The 22,520-nt window shown below is 47.5% G+C and overlaps 1 protein-coding gene across 1 annotated transcript in view; it reads left to right on the forward strand.

Annotated features, from left to right (window-relative positions):
- The window catches only part of SOX10 (SRY-box transcription factor 10), a 40,506-nt gene that overhangs the window by 12,364 nt on the left and 5,622 nt on the right, over positions 1-22,520 (forward strand). The window contains exons 2-3 of the mRNA XM_085601321.1: positions 14,065-14,529; positions 17,844-18,088. Of these exons, the coding sequence (XP_085457447.1) occupies positions 14,126-14,529; positions 17,844-18,088 (649 nt within the window). The 5' untranslated portion in view covers positions 14,065-14,125. The remainder of the gene's footprint in view (positions 1-14,064; positions 14,530-17,843; positions 18,089-22,520) is intronic.

The following is a 22,520-nucleotide window of genomic DNA, read 5'->3' on the forward strand; positions in this document are numbered from 1 at the left end:
GGAGGCTTCCAGCCCCTGTTCCATGGATTCCATATCTTTCTGGTGAATAATGGGATAGTTCCATGAAATAGCCTGGGATGAAATTAAAGTGTTCATCCAATATAGAGGGAAAACCGGTTCTCTCTCAAGTCCTGCCTCTGGGAAAATCACCAATAGGCATCTTAGGATGTTTGTTTGATGACGTTAGGCTCGGCGTTTGAGCTCCAGATATTTTCTTTCCATAGTGACAGAGAAGGGAAGGGCGCTCTACAGAGCTAAAGGAGTCTGCAGGCACTGGTGTAGGAAACTGCCTGTACAAACACATGCCCAATCAGTGAAGGACATAACCAGAAAGTGCAAGTGGCTCACCGCAAGACATGCTAGGGACCAGACATACAAAGTCTTTTAGCATTTCTTAACCGGCCGAATCGCAATTTCGGCCAGTTAAGAAATGCTAAATGGCCTTTTCATGTGTTCCAAAGACCGAAATCAGTTGCAATTTGCGATTTTTAACAGGTAGAAATCACAAATTGTGACCGCGATTTAGCAATTGCACATAGGGATTACCCATTTGCGGATTCCTAAAGCACATGTACTAAAAATTTCCTAAATGCGAATTGGGCATTTAGGAAATGCTATTACAATCGACTTGAAGTCGATGGTAACCATGTGCCAAATTAAAAAATGCATGTGCACTATTAATTTGGTTTGGATTTCCTAGATTGCAATTTCCTATTACCAAATCACAATTTAGGAAATGCAAAACCATTCGTACCTATGGGCCATTCCATAGTCTAGGTGATTTTTTAGTTCCCAATGCCAAATACTATTTTAGCAGGGCTTCATTGGGTCGTTTTAGGCCCCTGATGTCTGCACTGATGGAGTTAATGTATATAGCCACCACCATCAAAACACTGTTCAACACTAAAGGCACTGGCTCAGGCTGCCTGGGAGACTCTGCCGAGTTCGTGAACTTATCCAATCACCAACCCCAAGTACCTCCCATTGGGCTTCCAGGTGGGAAATATGGCAACACACATCTTTGATATCTGTGAGAGCAAGAGCCCCGACTGACGAGCTGATGGCATCTGAGCGGAGGCTGAGGAGGAGGCAGGTAAACACCGAGGATGTACCCTGATCCCCTTATGTAAAACCAGTATTGAGGAATACAACCTGCTTTTTGAGCTCAGCTAAAAGAACATTTTATTTAGCCCGAAACTCCAGTAGCAACTGGATCTCTACCAGCAAATAGGACTTTGAATAGGCAGAAGGAGCACTAGAATCTGAACCACAGTCCAACACCAGAGGCATTCTGTGGTTCCGGGGTCATCTGCCTCGAAGCCTTGAGGCGACAGTAGACACTGCATTTTGAGGATGAGAAGTTAGTTGTGCTTCGCTTGTTCTGGCAATGGGGCCGATGCATTGTGGCTTTCTTATGCCTTTATTTCAGGTCACTGACTTTCTCACCTGCCAGGTTGTGGGTGTTTTAAAAATATCCCATAATTGTAGCTGGCTCTTGTTCTGCCTCCTTCAAATCAAATCAAATCAGGTGATTGTTGAGCGAGACTACTCACCCGTAAGGGTCTCAAGGCGCGCGGGGAGGGAGGGGTTGGTGGGGGTTCACAGGTTCCAGTCCATCAAGGAGGGGGTCTGTCGAAGAGCCAGGTTTTGAGGTTTCTTGCGAAGATGGGGAGCAATGGTATCTGTCTGAGGTGGAGCGGAAGGTCGTTCCAGGCACTGGCCGCGTGGAAGGAGAAGGAGCGGCCTCCCGATCTGGTCTTTCTGGTGCGGGGGACCATAGCGTAGGAGAGCTGAGCTGATCGTGGGGTCCTTTGGGGTGTGTGGAATTTGAGTTGGCTATTCAGGTATGCTGGTCCGGTGTCGTGGAGGGCCTTGTGAGCGTGGGTTAGCATCTTGAAGGTGACTCTAGCTTCGATGGAGCTTCGATGGGGAGCCAGTGGAGTGTGCGCAGGTGCTGGGAGATGTGGCAGTGTCTTGGCAGGTTGAGGACCAGTCTTGCGGCGGTGTTTTGGATGTTCTGTAGCTTGCGGGTGAGGTTTTTGTTTATTCCAGCATAGAGTGCATTGCCGTATTCAAGCCTGCTGGTGACCAGGGCGTGAGTGACAGTCTTTCTGTGTTCGAGGGGGATCCATTTGAAGGTCTTACGTAGGAGGCGGAGGGTGTGGAAGCAGGAGGACGAGATGGAGTTGATCTGGCGGTCCATTTTGAGCCCTGAGTCCAGGAGGATTCCCAGATCTTCTCTGAAGATTGCAATGTCTTGCGGGAGGTGGTGAATCAATAATCACCAAGGATCTCAGCTAATGTCCAGCTTTATGCTTGGTATGCTGGTCATCATTCTTGGACACTATAACAAAGTCCTCCACAATGAATGGCAGATCCAGACTTAAACATGTGCCTTAGTGGACGACCTAAATAGAGGGTTAGTGGAGTCTGAAGGAGACTTTTTGTGAATACGTTCTTGAATTTGTGTTTCATTAAGAAAACATCTGAAAAGTCACAAATCTCAAAAACTGAGCCTATACCTTGGGCTGCCCCGGCCCACGGGTGTCTGAAACCATTGTCTCTGGATGGGCAGAGGGTCAAAGAGACCTTAAACAAGAGCCTGAGTAAAACTGGAGCAATCATGAGTGTTTTTTCAGAATTAAGGCTGGATTTGGGCAGTGGGTCCTGCTACCATCATGTAGGAGTACCCTACAATCACAAATGGGCACCGGGGCAGGCCACTGTGAAGCAAGGTATCCCTCACGACATCCTTGATACGGCTAGCTGAGGTTGTGTGTAGGGCAACTGTGCCATAGATATTCTGATCCCTTTAAACTGGAAGGTATTAGAAGCTTGTCCTTTCTGCGACCTCCCGCAATGGAGGCTCGGGCATGGCCGAAATGGGGTCTTGAAAGACTTCTCTTAGGGAGGTGGATCTTAACCTGTGGTCCGGAGCCCCCTGGGAGTCCACAAAGCCTATCAGGGGGTCCGTGACTGCTTAGAAAATTAAATTATATTAACAGATTAATAAGTACATATAAATAAAGAAGCAAAATGTTCACATTTAAAACATTCTGTAAGTATTAAGGAATTTGAATTTGGAAGCTATAAATTAACTTAGTATAACTCAGATTGATTAATGGGAGCAGTGCATGAGAATCAAACAGAAAACAGTATGAATGATGAGTGTCCTCAATTGAATTTAGAAAAGCTCTAACCTTACCATTATTTTTATTTTTTTATACATTTGTGAATTAAATAAAATATGAATCATTTGTTTGATGAATGCTTCTTTCTGTATTTTTTTTGCATTGTTTTGTAGTTCAAATCATTGAAAATGCTTAGGCAGATGACCCTGGCTCCCAATATGACTCAATGGGGGTCCCAGGATTCCAATAATGATTAAGTGGGGGTCCCCGGGCTCCAATACGGATTAAATGGGGTTCCACAGAAGTCAAAAGGTTAAGAACCACTGTCTTAGGGAACTGAAAGGAAAAGATTCAGAGGCCCGAAGAGTCCCTCGGTTCTGTCTGCCGAGGATGGCAATCAGAATTGCTGCAGCAAGTGTTCCGCAGCTAGATCTGCCTAGGATTGCAAGAAAGGCTGCGGCATCACAGGGCTGCCAGCGATTGTGTGCAGTCTGCACAGGGTGAAATGACTGAACCAGGTTGCTTCCCTTGTGCTCTTTATCCTACCTGAAGGTGCAAGCATTTTAACAATCTGCCTCCACAGAGGAGGAGTTGTATGTGTCTCTTGTACCAGCGATCTGTGCCTTTGCACCCAGTACTGCTGTACTTGGTGACATATGTGACTTCTTTGTCAGTCCTAATGGGAATCAGTGCCAGATCCAGTGTTGTTGTTAAGCTTTAGAAGTTATCTACTTAGAATTGAAAAAACGTTGAGAGGCGCGGAAAGAGTGTTCTGGACACTTGGCTGATAGTTTTATCTATGTCTGATAGGTTTTCCCAAAGTGAGACATGGGGAGAATTATTTATATCTGATTGGTTTTCCCAAGGGGAGAATTGTTTTACTACATATATGCCGCTCTTTCTCTTTGGTTGTGGAGCCCCTCTCTTCTGTCTAGTAGTTAAGCTTTAGAACAGTGATACTCAAAGTACGGCCTGGGGGCCACTTGCGGCCCTCTTGACCTTCACATACAGCTCCCCTGGTGAACAGCAGCAGGACCTGCTGTTTAGTTGCTGAGCACTAATATTCAGAAAGAAATATCAAATAAACGAGCAAGCAATTATTGACCTGTAAATAAATGCTTGCCCATTTATTTAACATTTGTTTAGACCTCTTTACACAATCCCTGACCCACCTAGACCCCCTACCAACACCCTGCCAGCATCAGTGCGGCCCTCGGTCACACCACAGACCGTACTTTGCGGCAATTGGGCAAATGCTTGCGAGTACCCATGCTTTAGAACTACAGAGAATGTCCTGGTGTTCTGTCCTGGGACACGAACAGAAAGGCAAAACGTGGGCACCTTGTAGCAAAGCGGGGTGTTGGGTCTCTTCGACAACTTGGTAGAGACTCCATTTTAAGGAAGCAGAAGCACCTTTTGTTTTTTTTTCTTAACAGAGTTTTATATAGTGCAAACTTGATCCTGTATCAGGTATCAGAGCGCTTTACATAGCACTAAGTGGCATTACATGGGGACACACATTCGTTTTTGTTAGGCACGGGGAGATTAAGTGATTTGCCCAGAATCACAGGATGTTCAGCTTCATTGCCGAAACTTGAACCCGGTTCCCCAGATTCGAGGTCGACTGCCCTAGCCTCTAGGCCAACTCTTCTCATCTAACTCCCCCAACTCCTCTCCTCTAACTCCTCTACTTTACACAGTCCCTGGTGTTGGGCTTAGGTTTCTCAACACCTGATCGCATTAGGCAGCACGAGTAGCTAAGTCTTATGCCCCTCATGCATGCCCTACTGTGAGTCAAAGTGGGCATCACAGAACTGCCCTGGAGTTGGGCCTTGTAAACACATCAGTCAGCAGACCCTGATCCCTGGCCCTAGGCTTTGTTGACAGAAGAGGGTTCTACTGTCGATCATGGGGGAGAACCTCACATGTGCCCTGGCATTGGGTCTCATAAGCAGCTAGCAAGAAACTCTGGCACTTGGCAGCATCTCAGTGTCAGGCACTGCGGGCGCCTCAGACAAGGCCTTGTGGCTTAGTGGACTAATGCCTCCACTTTAGGGGGCAAGTGTTTGACCTCATGGTCAGAGGTTCAAATCCCGGCGTGTCCACTCAGCCTTTCATCCTTCGGAGGTTGATAAAATGAGTACCATTGAGTTGAGTAACCATCTGTTACTCAGTGCCAAGATATCAATCTGGGTGAAGGTGCGCTTTACAAATACATGTGTTATGTTATGCTGGGACTCGAAAACATCTTGAAGACAGCTGTGGCGCTACCACTTGAGCACCTCAGGGCCCGTCAGTGTAGAGCCTCCACAGTTCTGCGGGGACTTCTTGAGCAACATGTAAAAATAAAACAAGCATTGGCATAGCCAATAGGTCTCGCTTTTGGGACCTTAATAAATATTTCGTTTTGCAGCGCAATATCCTTGGTGCAACAACATCACCTTTTGCGTGGCTAAACCTTGTACCTTATAAGTGTTTAGCCATGCAACAGTTGATGTTGTTGCACCAAGGATATTGTGCTGAAGTTATCCAGCACAATATCGTTGGTGCAACAACATCAAGTATTGCATGACTAAACACATAAGGTCCCAAAGGCGAGACCTATTGGCTATGCCAATGCTTGTTAAAAATGTTATCTTTTAAACAGGTTTTACTCATTTTCCACCTACTTTCCACTCCTTTGTCTGCAAAACGATTAAATATTTTACTATCTTCACACCACTCGAAGTGTGACAACAGTCGTGAGAAAAAAAGTGTAGCTCACGCTGTAAATTGTGGGATACATTTATTGCATAAATGTGGACATTAGCAAACTGATACATCCTTGTCCACATAAATCAAGTACCAGAAGAAGAGAGTACGCAGAGTAAAGTACACAATACAAGGTAAACGCAGAGCACGTGCTACACGTACAACACCGAAGACACAGAATGGGTGAAGGAATGAGTGGGCGTGGAGTTTGTTAGTATGATGGGGGGAAAAGGGATGAGTGGATCTCAGTGAGAGAGAAATGGGGAAGAAAGAGGGCAAGAAGCAGGTGTGGTCGATGGCTGGCGGAACAAGGAATGAAGAGTAAAGGGGGTGAAGGTGAGTGAAGGAAGGAATGTGAGGTGGTAAAGGAGGAGACGAGGAATGAGGGAGGCGAAGTATCACGTTAGGATGGGGCGGGTAGTAAAAGGAGGGCATGAATGCACGAGGGACGGAGCGCATGAGGGGTGTGGAAGTGAGATGGGAACCCACTGAGGGCTGTGGAGGCAAGCTAGGACTCAAAGAATTTGGTGTCTGAGACAAATGAGTACGGGAGGGCAGCAAAAGGGGGTGTGGGAGGGAAGATATGAAAGAGGGTTAGAATACATTTTCAGGGTGAGGGATAAACGGGTAGTGCGGATAATCTATGGCTGTGGGGGTGAGAGAGACCTTAGGGGTTGTAGGGAAGCCGAGATGGGTCAAGAGAGGAAAGGCAGGGCCGAGGTAGGAATTTGTGGGTGGAAGTAAAGACTGTTTTAACATGAGTGGGCAGGAGGAGTGAGGGTGAGGGGGAAGGCGTATGGGGGTATTAATTGAAGATGTAAAGGGAAATCAAACTGAGAAAAGAGGTGGAAGTGAGAGAATACAGATGTGAAACTGCTGGAGAAGGTTTGCGAGAAAGGAGGAAAGAGAATGCAAGCAAAGGAGGGAGTGCGACAAGAGGAAACTGGACAGGTGTAGGCTGTAAAAGAAGGGGGAGCATGATGGGGCGTAAAGGGTGTTGGTGTAAAGAGCAGGGCACACAGGCAAAGAAGGCTAGAGAGCGAGAAATAAATAAAGTGGGATAAACACAGAGGAGGTGGTAACAGAATGGGTGGTAGAGGGAGAGCCACAGAGAGCTAAAGAAGAGAGGGGGGTATAGAGGAGGGTACAGAGATATAGAAAAGAGCTGAGAAGCGGAGTGAGGAGGCAAAAGAGTGTGGGTGGGGAGATTCAAGGATAGACGCAAATAAAGGCAAAGATTGAGGAGGGAATGGTACAAAACGTGGAGGAGTGAGAGGGGAAGGTACAACGGGACATGAAGGAAGTGGGGACAGTAAGGGGTCAGGAGGAGTGCGTTAAGAGACAATGGAGACATTATTGAAAGAGGGGAGGAATGGTAAAAATCAAGGAGAGAAGAAAAGTGAGAGGAGCAAAGAGACAGAGATAACAAAAGACAGGTGCCTGTAAAAAAATCAGGAGGGAGCTAAATTGGTGAAGGGGACAGATGGGAGGGAGAGAAAAGAGAAATAATGAAAATAAAATGTTCGGCGGAATTCACCCCTGAATGCGAGTGTCCAAAAAGGAGGGGGTTAAGAAATGGAGTGGAGGAGGGCACGACAGGTGTCAAAGAGGCTAGGGGTAAATAGGGCCACAAGGGTCTGGTGGAGGAGACCAGGGGAGAGACTACTGGTAAAACGATGAAAATGAACACCTGGTTATAGAGTGAAGGGGCGTGAAGGTGAGGGCGTGTTGAGGTGGGCGGAGTTAGCAAATAGATGGTTCTACCACAGGGAACGTGACGGAGGCAAGGGGAAGGGGGGCACATGAGAGAGCAGGTGGAGGGCAGGAGGTCCTAACGAAGTTTGTGAGGGACAGCGGTTTGAGCGAGAGATAAAGATGGGTACTGACACGGTCTGGTCAGGAGAGTTGCTAGGGGGAGCCACAAAGGGGAGAGTGCACAAGAGGCGGGGTGGAGGTTAAAGTTGACGGCTGGGGAGGGGGAGATACGGGGAAGTCTGGGTTGGTGCCAATGGAGGGATCCGGGAAAAGGCTACTGAAGAACACCAGTGGATGAGGCAAATGGAAAAAGAGCAGCTAGTGAGGGAGAGCAGTGGGAGGAAAGAGTAAGACATGGGAGAGGATGGTGAGAGCGGGGGGTTGCATAGGAGGAGGCTAGCGAGGCGAAGGGGGGAGTGCTGGTGAAAGGAGGTGGCTGGTAGAGAGGACACTGCGGGGGGGCAAAGGCTTGTGACAGAGCATGGGGAAGGAGAGGAGGCATTTCAAGCAGCTCGAGCGAGAGGGTGGGGTAGAGGGCACGGGAGGAGGCAGGTGATGGAGAGCTCATGATGGCAGAGGAAGACGCACGCGGAGGCTGGCGAGAGAAGAAAGGGGCAAACAAGGAGGCTTTGGGGAGAGAACGGAGATCAACGCACAAGAGGGGGCTGGCGAGGTGAGTGGGTGGTGTGGAAGAGCAACGTGGGAGGGTGCAAACGAGGTGACTGAGGGACAGCAAGAAGATTAAGGTACAGGAGTGAGCTTGCGACGGAGGGCAGAGAGGAGAGCACGTGAGGTGGCTGGTGTGAAAGAGCAGCAGGGAAGGAGGCGGAGAGGAGGCTCTGAGGGAGAGCGACGGCTAAAGGCCGAGAGGAAAGCCAGACGCGCGCAAAAAGGAAATAAAAAAAAGCACGCGAGTGGTGCGCGCGACAGTGAAAGTGATTGCGTGCTGTAAGGGTGCCGCGAGCGCTTAATGAACCATGGCGGAAAGCCAGATGGCGCCTGTGCACGTCACCGCACGCATAACCGCAAGCTTTAGGCCACAAGCAAAAGCGTGTGTTCGGATTTCTAAAGCCCACTTACTAAAAGTCTCGCCAGACCAGCACATGCGCTGGCTCAGGCGAGACCTGAACAAGTTTTTATGTGGATAAAAGCAGTTTTCAAAGCTCTCCATTCTTTGCTTCAGCGCAATTAAGCTCTGTGTTTTCCAAAATGTCTGTTCTTAAGCAACAAGAAACTAAAAGAGAATCACAGAGGGAGCAAGAGTACACCAACTAATGGACCCGTAGCACTTTAGGCACAGTTTGTGCAGGTAAACACATGAGAACTGGGAGGAGCAGCCTTTCGATTCTGTGACCCTGATTACCTGCAACATAAGTGGGAGCCCAGCACATTATGCAAGAAAGATGGCTTCTGTTGGGAATATCTAATAGGGAATATGGTTATACTGTACCCAAAATATCAAGGACAAAAATATTTACCGGTAAGTGCCTATACCATAGTATGAATTCATTATTCAGAACTTCATGTCTATGTACCCTGAACATGTGTGTGTGTGTCGGCATATATATGTGTGTATATCTGTGTGTGTATGTATATGTGTGTATATCTGCGTGTGTATGTATATATATTATATATTACCTACTGGCGGTCGCCAGTAGGTAGTTATAGTTAGGACCTATTTTCCATAGGAAATCTGCAACATTCTATTCCCAATAACTTTGGCGCCGATTGACGAATCTTCGCAAAATTTTCCAAACTTTTGGCCAGCTCCGGTCCGCTCCTATCCTGAAAGTCTCAGGATGATTCATTTAGCGGGGGCCGAGAAAAAAGGGGGGTTCCAAAACATGTTTTCCCCATGCAATTTCCCATACGACCTTTAGTCGCAGCTAAAGCCCGAACTGCTGAACCGAATTACACGAAATTTGGCAAAGAGGTAGTCCTCAGTTCAGACTCGTGCCTTTTGCTTAAATAGTGTCAATCTGTTCAGTAGTTCCTGAGAAAATTACAGTTAAAAGTACATATCTATCTATGGCCGCGCTGGATCTGCGCACCCTGACCGCACCCTCCCGATCACGCGCTGAATGCTAATTGGCTCTCAAGTGGTTGTCAACATTCTAAACCAGGAACTGTTGGCAGCCATTTTGTGCCTCGGTAGAAGGGAGGCTGAAGAAGTCTGTGGAATAAGTGTGCAAAACATATAAAGGGGGCAGAGTATTTCTACCCTGACGCTCTAGACCTGCTTAGGGGGTCCCAGAAGGACTCCTAGGGCCCTCCCAAATTATTATTTTTTTTTTTAAAAGGAAAGTGCGCGCAGGGTGCGCGGATCCTGCCGTAAAAAATAAAAAAATAAAACAGTTTTTTTATAATTAGCCCCCGGGGGGGCCAAATTCAGGGGGCAAAATTATTAAATTTAAAGGGGACCCAGAGGGCCCACCCCAGCCCCGGGGACCACCACCACCCCGGGGGCTACAAAATAAATTGGGAGGGGCTCAAAAGCCCCTCCCAGTATAATTTGTGGGGGGGGGCTCAATGGCCCCCCATGCCCAGGGACCACCACCCCCCGGTGCTTTATGTATGGAGGGTGGGGGCTGAGTGGCCCCCCTCCTGGAGCCCTCAAGGGCCCTGGGGATCGCCACCCCCCAGGGCCGGCTCCTGCAGTGTCCTGGGGTGCCCACCCCCAGGACACTGTTTGCTATGAGAGGGCGGGAGTCTCCCGCCCTCCCATAGCAAACTTAGTTTGGATTTTGAAAGAGAGAACAGGGAAACCTCCTCTCTCTTTCAAAATCCAAACCATATTGCTTTTCCACACGGGGAGCTGCATGTCAGCAGCTCCCTATGTGTAAAAGCAATGCCGGCTCCCGAAGGACGCGGGAAGCCCTCTGGGACAGTGGGGCTCCACCCACGGTCCCCAACGTTTTTTATAAGCCCCGGGGGATGGGGTCCCCGGGGATAATAAAAATTAGTGATGGGGCAATTTTTTTTTTTTACGGTAAAATTAGGAGTCGTGCATCCAGCGGCCCTCTGGTGTGCACGCGCTGGATGCACGACTACTAACCTGTAGGGTGCGCGACTCCAGCGCGTTTGGTGCACGACTTCTACGCGTCGGATGCACGATTCTAAAGCGTTGGGTGCGCGACTCCAAAAAAAAAAAAAAGAAACAAATAATAATATAAGTATATTTAAAAGAATATAAAATTATAAAAAATATATATATATATTTTTTTAAAATAGGTGTAGTGTAATTAAAAAAATATATAAAAATAAGTAGGTTATAAAAATGTAATTAAAGAATATAAAAAAAAAATTAGAACAAGAAATACATTTAAAAAATATAATTTAAAAAACCTTTGAAATTCACTGAAAAAACCATAAGTCTCAGACATGTTATACTTAAGAATTAGCATTTAAAAAACCTTTGAAATTCACTGAAAAAACAATAGGTTTCAGACATGTTATAGTTAGGAATTAGCATTTAAAAAACCTTAGAAATTCACTGAATAAACCATAGGTTTCAGGGGTGTTATAGTTAGCTGGACATTTCACTCGTACAAAACCATAGACATTCCCCTGTTATAGGTAGTTCAGCTAACTATTACTCGCTCCCCCGCAATGCACTGCTTATGACGTCACATATTACATCACTCATGACATGGTCAGTGACATCACTGATGACATCACTGACGACATCATCCCTGTGATAATTTGATGCATCTTCTCACACCCTAATATAAGCTTTGATACACCCACTCTAAATTACAGACTGCCATTCTAAAAACCATAGACACTCCAACACCAATAACTACATACCCACTTACTGATTCTTAGGTCTACACACCCATCCACTCACTCACCCATACAGTCACTCATACTTATGGTCACTCAGTACAGGACTATCATATGCACTCATACACCTATATAGACACTCACACACCACCACTCATCCACAGAGGTACTCACACACCTACTCAGTCATACAAATAATGAATCACACTGCCATGTACTCACCTATACAGTTATACACACACCAGCTCAATTACTCATACAAATACTAGCACATTCTTACTCTTATACAATCAATGATACAAGCACACACTCATCCATAGAGCCACTCTCACTCTCAATCACACACTCTCACTTATAGCCATTTATGTACTCCAACACACATATATACTGCCTTTCACATATGTAGCTACTCACACATGTACCAATGAAATATACATTCACTCACTAACACAACCATACACACACTCACCCACCCATACAGCCCATCACAGATACACTCTTGAAACCATGCACCCAGTGAATCACCCACTCACACATCTATGCACAGAGTCACACACACCCACCCACACAAACACTCAGGCACCCATACAGATACTCAGACAACCAATCTATAACCCATATAGACACTCATGTAGCTATATGCAAACCCATGCAGCCGCTTACACACCAACAGACAGACGGATACAGACATTCACACAGTTTAGTCACTAACCCATGCATTCAGTAAGATAAGTTTAATCACTCACTTCTAGTCAGTCACGCACCAACAAAATTATCCATTCACACACTTATACACCCACTCATTCTTCAATATGCCTTTCCCTATATATAATAAACATATTTAAACTATACAGAAACACACAGACACTGGATGATGTCATCAGTGATGTCATTTGAGATGTCATCAGTAATGTCACTGACCATGTCATGAGTGATGTAATATGGGACGTCATCAGCAGTACATTGCGGGGGCGTGAGTTATAGTTAGCTGAACTACCTATAGCGGGGGAATTTCTATGGTTTTGTACGAGTGAAATGTCCAGCTAACTATAACACACCTGAAACCTATGTTTTTTTCAGTGAATTTCTAAGGTTTTTTAAATGCTAATTCCTAACTATAACACCCCTGAAACCTATGGTTTTTCAGTGAATTTCAAAGGTTTTTAAAATGCTAATTCCTAACTATAACATGTCTGAAACCTATGGTTTTTTCAGTGAATATATATATATATATATATATATATATATATATATATATATATATATATATATATAAATAAATACATAAATAAAAAAATAAAAAGGGACATATATTGTGAAATTAGTTATACAATATCAATATATACTTATTTGTCAATATTTTTAACCTCTATATTTTGGCTACGATATTAAGAGTACCAAACTGCCTGGTGAAAAAGGTTTCCATGACCATCAGACACGTACCGAGCTAAAGCAAAACGTGCACCATCGAGCAAGGAGACAAGCTAGGCTACGGAAGCCTGTCGGGTATTAGGAAAAAGAACATGGTAAGGTAGTTTGTGTACGTGTTCTTATGGTTTTAGATCATTTTTATGCTGAGTAATAATGTGACCCAGAGTCTCCTTCGGTCTTGAAGTGATTGGTGCCGGATGGAGAAGCAGTATGTAAAGTCTAAGGACACACAAACCATACAAAGCCGTTGGGACAGTAAAAGAAAGCGTGGGGTAGGGGGTGTTCCACTGTCCTACGCAGTTACCACACCTCTGGAGGCAAGTTGGGATGTGCAGGTCGAAAAGGTACATGCTAGAGGTGAACAGGAAGGGAAATGGGCTCAAAATCCACAAAGGCTTCAAATGGGCAGTACATCAACTCTGAGGGGTGTTATAAAGGTTGGTGGAATTCCCCGGGCCTGAGAAGGTACAGTCCGCCAAGGTAAACAAGTTCATGCTTAGTTGGCTCAAGATAAGACGTCTGTGGTAAACAGCCCCCAAGCAGACATATCTTCACCTCTTCTTCGAAGTTCAGCTATACTACAATTCGATTTTAATTCTGAGCGTTCTTTTACATAACGCTCATCCAGTCTTGGGCTTTCACTAACTGGTAATGGGGCTGGTCTGTGAAAGCCTTAGAGGGTCCCTGGATAGGAGAGGAGAGGGGTTATTTTCTGCGGGAAAAACAGACTGCGACCCGACTTTCGTCTTCTTTTCCTTCTTACGCAGTATACTCAGAGCCAATTCCTGCTTTCAGACTATCATCTGTCCACCTTCTCCCTTACATTGTAGGTGAGACAGACGATTTATCTGTGCAAAACTGTAGTGAAGTTCTCTCTTACAAGAAAACCATTGGGAACTAAATTTAACTTGATTTTTTCATTTCTGCAAACAGTCAGTAACCCCCTTGCTTTTCAGAAAGATAGGTCTGTTCTCTTTATCCCTGACAAATCAATAGTTTTAAAATTATATTATTTACTCGGATTTGGTGGTAGAAAAAAGAAACAAGCCACCTGGGACAGCACCCATGCTTCATTAATCAACAAAAGAGGTTACATTTTAGGATAGGTCATGCAAGCAAAAAAAAAATCAATGCATACATTTGTAGAAGACACGAGGCTTATGCAATATCATATCTAAACATAGTCTGCATTCTTCTCTCCCTATTCCTACAGGAAGTACTTCCAGAAACTGAAGACCAGACAAAAACCCCTATTGAACAGGCAGTAAGACAAAATGGCGGATGATCAGAGCCTGTCAGAAGTGGAGATGAGCCCGACGGGGTCCGAAGAGGAGCATTGTCTGTCGCCAGGCGCCTCCACAGCTTCCGACGGCCTGCGACCTGGCAGCCCCAGCGACGGCGACATGAGCAAGGTGAAAAAGGAGCTGGACTCGGAGACGGAGGACGAGAAGTTCCCCATCTGCATTCGGGAGGCCGTGAGCCAGGTGCTGAGTGGGTACGACTGGACGCTGGTGCCCATGCCGGTGCGTGTCAACGGCAGCAGCAAGTCCAAGCCCCACGTCAAGAGGCCCATGAATGCCTTCATGGTTTGGGCCCAGGCGGCCCGTCGCAAGCTGGCCGATCAGTACCCGCACCTGCACAACGCCGAGCTCAGCAAGACCCTGGGGAAGCTATGGAGGTATGGCCTCTCTTGTCCCACGCCAGCCACCATAGCACTTTGTTAATGGCAGTGTTTGAGTGAAGGGGTGCACGCAGGGTGGTAAAGACTAAGGTATCCCTACACACCCAAACACAGACAGCGGCCTACATGGAAACTCCTCAAAACAAGGAGGGTAAATGTGAGGCACTCTCTACAAAGGAGGTGGCAAGATATGCGAGGAACCAGTAGGCACACACTAAAATAGAAGAACTTGTGGTGGGCACGTCCAAATCAGGCAAGCCAAGTTGAGTTGACATCCAGTACCACAGAATGGAGGGTACATGTGTGGGGACACCCCAAAACTGATGAGTGTTCCTGAGGGTTCTAGATTAAAAGACAAATCTAGGGAATGGGAGTTGGTGGGCTACTAACAAATACAGGTTGGCCCATTGGGAGGCACATCTCTAAAATGGGAAGGGGAACCTGAGAACCCTTCAAAAATACTAGGGAGGAACCAAGGAACCACCCTGCAAAACAGCGCAATACTGTTGGGTTCACTGTGAAAGAGGCTGGTAGATATAGAGGCAATCCATTAAAATAGGCGGGAAGCACCAAAGAGCTGTCTTGGAGACATAGTCCTAAACAAGTGAAGTTTTTGTGTGGACCCCACCCCAATACAGATGTGAATTAAGTGAGAAAAACAGGAGGGGAACTACGAGCTGTTCTGTAAACCATTTGGGGGAGTAGGGGGCATAAAAATGCTACGTCTTACAACATATGGGGGGGGGGGGGTGCAGGAGTCAAAGCTCAAAACAAATGAGGGTGCCTCAAAACTAATATCTTGTTTTCTGCCACGTTAATTTACGGCATAAGTCTCTCACATCCACGACTCAGCTCCAAGTGGAGCACCCCATTCTCTGCAGCAGCCCAACACAAGGCTCAAGTTCTCAACATTCCAGGGTCCCAGAGGGCCCAACTTGGACGTTTCAAATAAAACGCACTGTAAGGGAGTGGTGGTTGGCAGGGCGCAAGAAGAAAGGTGGGGCTCACAAGTCGGGCATGCCCTTTAAATGAGCACTTTAAGGAGCAGTACTCTCACTGTAACCCCCGCAAGGACCCGGGGCTCTCCCTAAAACCATCTTGGCACACCTGCAAAACCGAGGAGCCATAAGCTGATGAGTCCTAGAAAGCCAATCCCTTAAGAGGGGCAAGCTGGCCTCGGGGACATTCCCCCCCCCCCCCCCCCCCACGATCCCCACAAACAGCTGGTAGCGGAACGCCACAGCTTCTAGGCAACCCATCACAGATCCCCCAGAAAGTGGCCCCAACCAACTACCCTACCTATGGTACGTGGCCGGGCACACCCTGTTTTTAGTGACAGAGTCCCTTTCTGCCATCTTCGTTTCCCAGCGCATGTATTGCATGTTGTTAGTCCTATCTAAAACACAAATAAGGAGAAAAAAACATACTGTGCGTGGAACTAGTGACGCCCACCCTCAAACCTGGAGGTGAGAAAAAAAAGAGGCACATCTGAATAAGACAGGGTTTACCCAGCAGTGCCTATAATTCTGGGGGCGATACACGGATGCACTTTACGCTGCGCCTGTGATCGTGTGCCAGGCCCTAAAATCCTGGCCAAATTAACACATTTGCCATTGCACCGTCTAGCTAAAAAGAAGGACTGGGGTGGGGTTAGGAAGCTTGAGGGAAGCACGCAGCTCCTCTTCCTTTCATGGGGTGAGGGTGTATTGCTTCAGGGGATTCGCGTTATATTCAGACAGTGAGTGAATAGAGAGTGGAGGGGCTCACCTGCCCAGGTGTGCACTGCAGAACCACCCTTGTTTCCAAGAGCCAAGAGCATAATAAGACTGCCTGCGCCCCCGTCTGTTGGGAGATAGAAATAGAATACATGGGAATCTTCATTCCCTGTATAAAAATCGGTCTCCAATTTCTTTGTAAAAGGCGACTTCTGACGCACTCAGATACCTATTATAAAGAAATGACTTCCGAACTCAACTGTAAAAACTTATTACAGTTGAGTTCTGATGTCACGGTGCCTACTGCCAGAGCCAGCAGCCAGGGAAAAGGCAGGGCAGGTCACGGAGCATGATTATAGCCAGGGCCGGACTGGCCGTAGCGGGCACCGGGTAATCCCCCGGTGGGCCACCAGGTTGGGGGCCAGTTTTGGGCCCCTGGGGGCCGTTTTTGTTACAGGGCCGTTTTTGCAGCATAGCTGTAAAACCAGGCCTGTAACAAAATCGGCCGAAAACCGGCCCTGGCAAAGAGCTCGGCGGCACCCCCAACCCCCCTGAGTGGCCGGCCGAGCACTTTGCCAGGGCCGGTTTTGGTTCCCAGTCCGGCCCTGATTATAGCACTGTCTTCTGCTCTGTTTTTCTAGCTGTATAGAGACAAACAGAATCGAGTTATTTATGGCAACATGTATTTGCACTCCTTGGGTAATTATAGAAAAGTTAGAATATTTCTGTACGTTTCTAGACATTCCAAGCTACTGCACCATTTTATAAAAATGTGGCTTGCATTCAACTGATTCAAATATCTTTTGTCAACAAATATCAAACCATTTTTGATGTTTTGAATTTTGCACTAGAGATTCTATTTTTATTCTTCACGTTTGCAAACATGCTTTCACTTTCATATGAGAGAGCTACAGAACGAAGATTTAAGTGGTGTGTGGGAAAGGTGATGGTGTGGCCATGTACTAAAAGGAATATATGCCCCCCCTGCCATACATGATAAGAATACTTACTGCAAGTCACCTAGCAGTTCCATAACCTTAAAAAGGAACTTTGCCATCGGCCTGGTGTCTCTATACAGTCATGGAACTCTTTGGAGCCTTGTAGTATCCTTGTAATGTAAGGCATGGGATACCTTATCCCATATTATAATAGCAGAAAGAGAGAGATTTCAAGGCACACGGTGTTAACAGAATGGCTTCTAGGCACATGGGAAACACTGCCCCTCCCAAAGAAAGCCCGAAGCACACCGTGAACGCTCACAGGCCCAACCTGCCCAGACTGCCTATTCCGGCGAGAAAGCAAAGTCAGTTGAGCAAGTGTTGCAGATATGCATGTAACCTACAGGCCAATACTACATCCTATTCTCAATAAGGTGTCTCAGCAGGTAAATGTGCCTGCTGTTGAGATGTATGTGTAACCTGTAGGTCACAAGTCTGAATCCTGACTGGCACTGTTCTGCGATCCACTCTATCCAAGTTTATAAAGTAAATTACTTTCACCCTGATAACAATAGCATTTCCACTTGCAGTGAGGCGAGCCAGATGGTTGCTAGTAGGAACACTGTGACTGACATTGCCCCCCTACTTATCCTGACAGGTTACTGAATGAGAACGACAAACGCCCCTTCATCGAGGAGGCAGAGCGCCTCCGCATGCAGCACAAAAAGGACCATCCTGACTATAAGTACCAGCCTCGGAGGCGCAAAAACGGCAAGGCTGCACCAGGCGAAGGCGAGGGACCAGGCGATGGCGAACAGGGCCACTACAAAAACGCACACCTGGACCTGCGACGTGCCGGCGACAGGTCGCCCATGTCCGATGGAGCGTCTGATCATGGAGCAGGTAAGGGGTGGGCATGAGAACACTGGACTCCTCCAGAAGAGGTACAGCTCATTATCAGTACAGAGGGCTCCCCGGGTCTGAGATTACAGGGCTAGGTGACCAGATGGCTCCATGTCACCAGAACCCCACTTTTCCATATCTGGACTTTGCTTTTACATATCTGGGCTTTATGGGAGATGTAGTCTTGGTTCATTTTCATTGAGCCAATTGGACTGACACACCTGATAATAATATGTAAAGCAAAGTCCAGAAATAGGAAGGTGGCCCCTCCAAATGACATGGGACCATCGGGTCACCCCAATTACAGAGACACACTTAAGGGAAAAGCAGCAGCACTTGAGGCTTGGGAAAGATGAAGCGGATAGGGACAGGTAAATGCAGAACAAGTCAGTTCTCACATTTGAGTTTTACATGGACAAACAAGAGTACTGAACTGATTCATAACGTTATCTTGATTTTAATCTTCCCTGTGCAACATGGGTATGCTGGGCCTAGAGACTTGGACAACATATCACAGACTAGGCTGAAGCATGTCTAGCTTTATTCGTCTTTAGCAGATGGGACATGGCCTGCTTGGCTGATTTGGTCCTACATAATAATGGTGCAGATACACTAAAGTATTGGTAGTGCTGTTCGAAGTATTCCCAAAGGTTTAGAAGTTTTCAAAAACGTGATAGGTGGAGAGCTCGAATTCATCTTAGCCACTGGTAATTACTCGGGCCCACATCCCTGTCAACAGTTCTTTTGCTTCCAATGCCCCTGCAATTAGACACAGCCATATGGAAATCAGTCTTGACCCTACTCCAATAGGAACAATCCAGCACAAACTCCTGTGCCAGGTCCTCTCTGCACCGGAACAAATGCAACCCAAGACTGGTTTTGACCTAGTTGGGGCTCATCGGTCGATTTCAGCTTGATACCACTGGCAACGTGGGCATGGGACCCACGCCTGGGAATACCCGTTGCACTAGCCTTAGCTCACATGTTTTAATCACACGTGTTCTCCTAGAGGTAAGGGCAAAGCACCAACACAGAGCGGCACCACTAGGGCCGAGTTTTAAGAGTTGGGCAAATGGAGCGCATGATCGCTTGAGCACTCATCCAGGACACAGTTTACCTAAACACAGAACCAGCGCACCAGCACCCAGTGGCTGGTCCAGAAACTTCTTTAAAGGGATATCTGGAACCGACATTATAGGACAGGTAATGGTGGGGCACCATTTAGAGGGCACTTCACTAGTTACCGGTGTGCAAACAGAGGTATGTAAATTGTTGGGCCTTACTCATAAGGCACTCTTCTCTGTTAGCCCGCCATTTATGGGGGGAAAAACTTTGTCTGCAGACCACCTCTGGGCTTCAAGATCTCCAAACAAAATAGAATATCTGCTCTGTTGAATAGAAGGCAGGTACGCCAAACAAGGATGGGCTTGCACTCTTCTTTCCTACTGCTGAAACTTTCTTCCACAAAATATTTGATTAACCCTCCATTTCAGCACATTAAAAAACACCTTAAAACATGGGTGTTTTGGTGCCATATTTTCTCCTTAGCCTTCCATATCTCTTCCTGCCAGATAACTGCACAAGGATACCCCTTCGAGGGTGATTTTGGCACAATACAAAGCCCAATAACGTAACATTACTATGGGTGTTACCTGGGACATTTAAAGGCAGAGCAAGAGCACAGGGACCAAGGTAGGGGAAAAGCCATCAGCGCATGGAAGCATAGCGGACAGAAACTTCTAGCCACAGATTCGTTACCTTAGAGTAGTCCCCAGGCGTACGGCTGGATAAAGAAACGTTTGGTGAGCAGGACCCCTGCACGTCGGTAGGTGGTGTTGATTGGCTCCGCGTGTTGTCATTGGCATCGTCCACGCCAGAAGTGATGTGCGCGGTGTCTATATAGGCGCCATCCTAGCGCTCTGATGTCAGTTCTTTTCTTTCTGCACCAGTCAGCGCAGATCCAGAGAGAGCTACTCCCCCCAGTCACTTTATGACTGACTTTTTTCGAAGAACTTTTAAGACAGACGTTGAACACCTTTGCGACGCCCCAGATCTCGGTCTCGAGGAAGGTCCCGAGATTGTTCGTGAAGCCATACCCACCAATCACCATCCCATTCCAAGTCTTTGGGGAAGTTAGCTGAGTACCTCAAGAAAAAGTCAAAGAGGTCTTTGACTTCGCCGCGCAAGTCTTTGGATGAATGAATGAATGAATGAATGAATGAAGATGTGCTTATATAGCGCTTGGCTACCCGGAGGCATCCCAGCGCTGCGGAGTGCGACTCAAGGAGGAGGTGGAATTATGGATATAGCCAGGTTTTAAGTTGTTTCCTAAATGACAGATGGTTGGCTTCCCTACGAAGGGAGAGGGGAAGAGTGTTCCAGAGTTTCGGGGCATTGTAGGAAAGGAGGCGGCCTCCTGCTCGAGCCCTTCTGATTCTGGGGACCACCGCTAGATGAAGTTGGTCTGAGCGGAGATTTCTTGTGGTTTTATAGGGTTTGAGTAGGTTTTTGATGGCGGGAGGGACTTTGTTGTGAAGGGTTTTATGCACGATACAGAGGGTCTTGAAATGAATTCTCTCTTGTATTGGCAGCCAGTGTAGTGCGTCCAGGGCAGGCTTGGCTGAGCTGCGGCTATTGGTGTCAGTGAGAAGTCTAGCGGCTGAGTTTTGGGCGATCGGGGCAGTCGTGACTTGAGGCCTAGCTCCGTGGTGGAGCTGGAACCTGAGCCTGTGGCTGGGTTGTCTCCACTCCTTCCTGAGTTTCCCAAAGTCGGAGCGCCCTCCACCCAACAAAAATAATTTTATGAAGTCATGCACCTCATCTTCAGGTGGCCTGACCCCTCTGGGGCATCTTCGGGTCCCAGGGGTCCAGGAGGAGCCCCTACTGGTCTTCTGCTGGCAGGCACCCCCTCTGCACCAGTCGGGCCCCAGGGATTCATTGATTGATCCGGAGAGGCGCCGGTCGAGCAACCTCGAACTTCCCGCGGTGCCCACTTCAGTGCCTATGTCCAGCAGTGGTGGTACCCCATCATCATTCCCAACTATGGAGTCATCTGACGCCGGCTCCGGTGGCAGACTCCCTATTTATAAGCCAGGACCTTATTACTATAACAGGCCTGGATTCGGTGATGAGTGGGAGGGGTCTGCGGACCCATATGGCAATCAAACATAAGATCCTGAGGACACCTGGTATGAGGATCCGGCAGATGCTAGTGGCCTGCACACCTCCCCAGACACTGGCCTGGTCTCTTCTACTGTGGCTATGAAGGAGGGTGCCTCATTTGCTATGGTGGTGTGGCCTGGCTGAGAACTATTGGCTTTTCGGGGACGTTCAAGCTTTGCCGATATACATGGTCGTTGATGGCTCCCATATGTTAAGTGAGAAGGAGGACTCTACGCTGGAGAGCTTAACGAAGAACAGTAGGGCTACAGTCAGGTCAATGGGCATTCTATGGCCCATCGTTAATACCACACCATTGCATTCCACCTCTTTCGTGGCCACAGAAAGGGTTCCAACCAAGTCTCTTCCCTCTCAGCCACTACGGTCAGCAAGTTTTGAAATCTTTTCGTGGCTGAGGATGCGGTTCCCACACACCACGTGGGACAGGCAGCCAGAAGTCAGGTCGGTCCACCCGCCTCCCCTCCCATCAGCTGCAGCCTCCAAAACCCTTTAGTTTGCCCTCCAGCCATCATGGACATCCGGGGGGGGGGGGGGGGGGGGAATATGTCATCACCTGCACTACTGGAAGGCATTAACATCCGACCGTTGGGTTTTGCAGCTTGTCCAAAGGGGCTACTCCCTCGCTTTTGTGTCCATGCCCCCTCCCATGCCTCCCACTTACAACAAGCTGACTGAGGACCACCTCTCCTTGCTCTATCAGGAAGTGCTAGCTCTCTTGGCCATGTGAGCTATAGCTAGGATGCCCGTATCAGATGTAGGTCATGGTTGCCCTTCCCGCTATTACCTGGTGCCTATGAAGGACGGAGTCCTTTGTCCTAGCCTAGACCTGCACCGTCTCAACCTCTTCCTGAGAAAGAAGAAATTAAATATGCTCACGCTCGCACAAGTCCTGTCTGCCCTAAATCCGGGAGGCTGAATGGTAGCGCGGAACTAGCAGGACGCCTATTTCCACATCCCCGTCCTGCCTCCCGCAGATGTTACCCGTCGTTCATGGTGGGCCTAGAGCACTTTCAGTTTGCCATGCTCCCCTTCGGCCTAACCTGCGCCCCTCGGGTGATCACGAAAGTGATTGCGGTGGTTGCAGCTCATCTGCAGAGGTCAGGGTTTCCAGACTTTCCCTACCTCGATGATTGGCTGTTGAAGGCGGGCTAGCCTTCAACAGAAGTAATCTCCCACCTCCAGACTAAGGCAAACCTTCTGCACTCGCTGGGGTTCACTATTAACGAGCCAAAGTCACACATGACTCCCTCTC

This window comes from Triturus cristatus, chromosome 4_2, assembly GCF_964204655.1.
Source record: "Triturus cristatus chromosome 4_2, aTriCri1.1, whole genome shotgun sequence".
NCBI classification, from domain to species: Eukaryota; Metazoa; Chordata; class Amphibia; order Caudata; family Salamandridae; genus Triturus; species Triturus cristatus.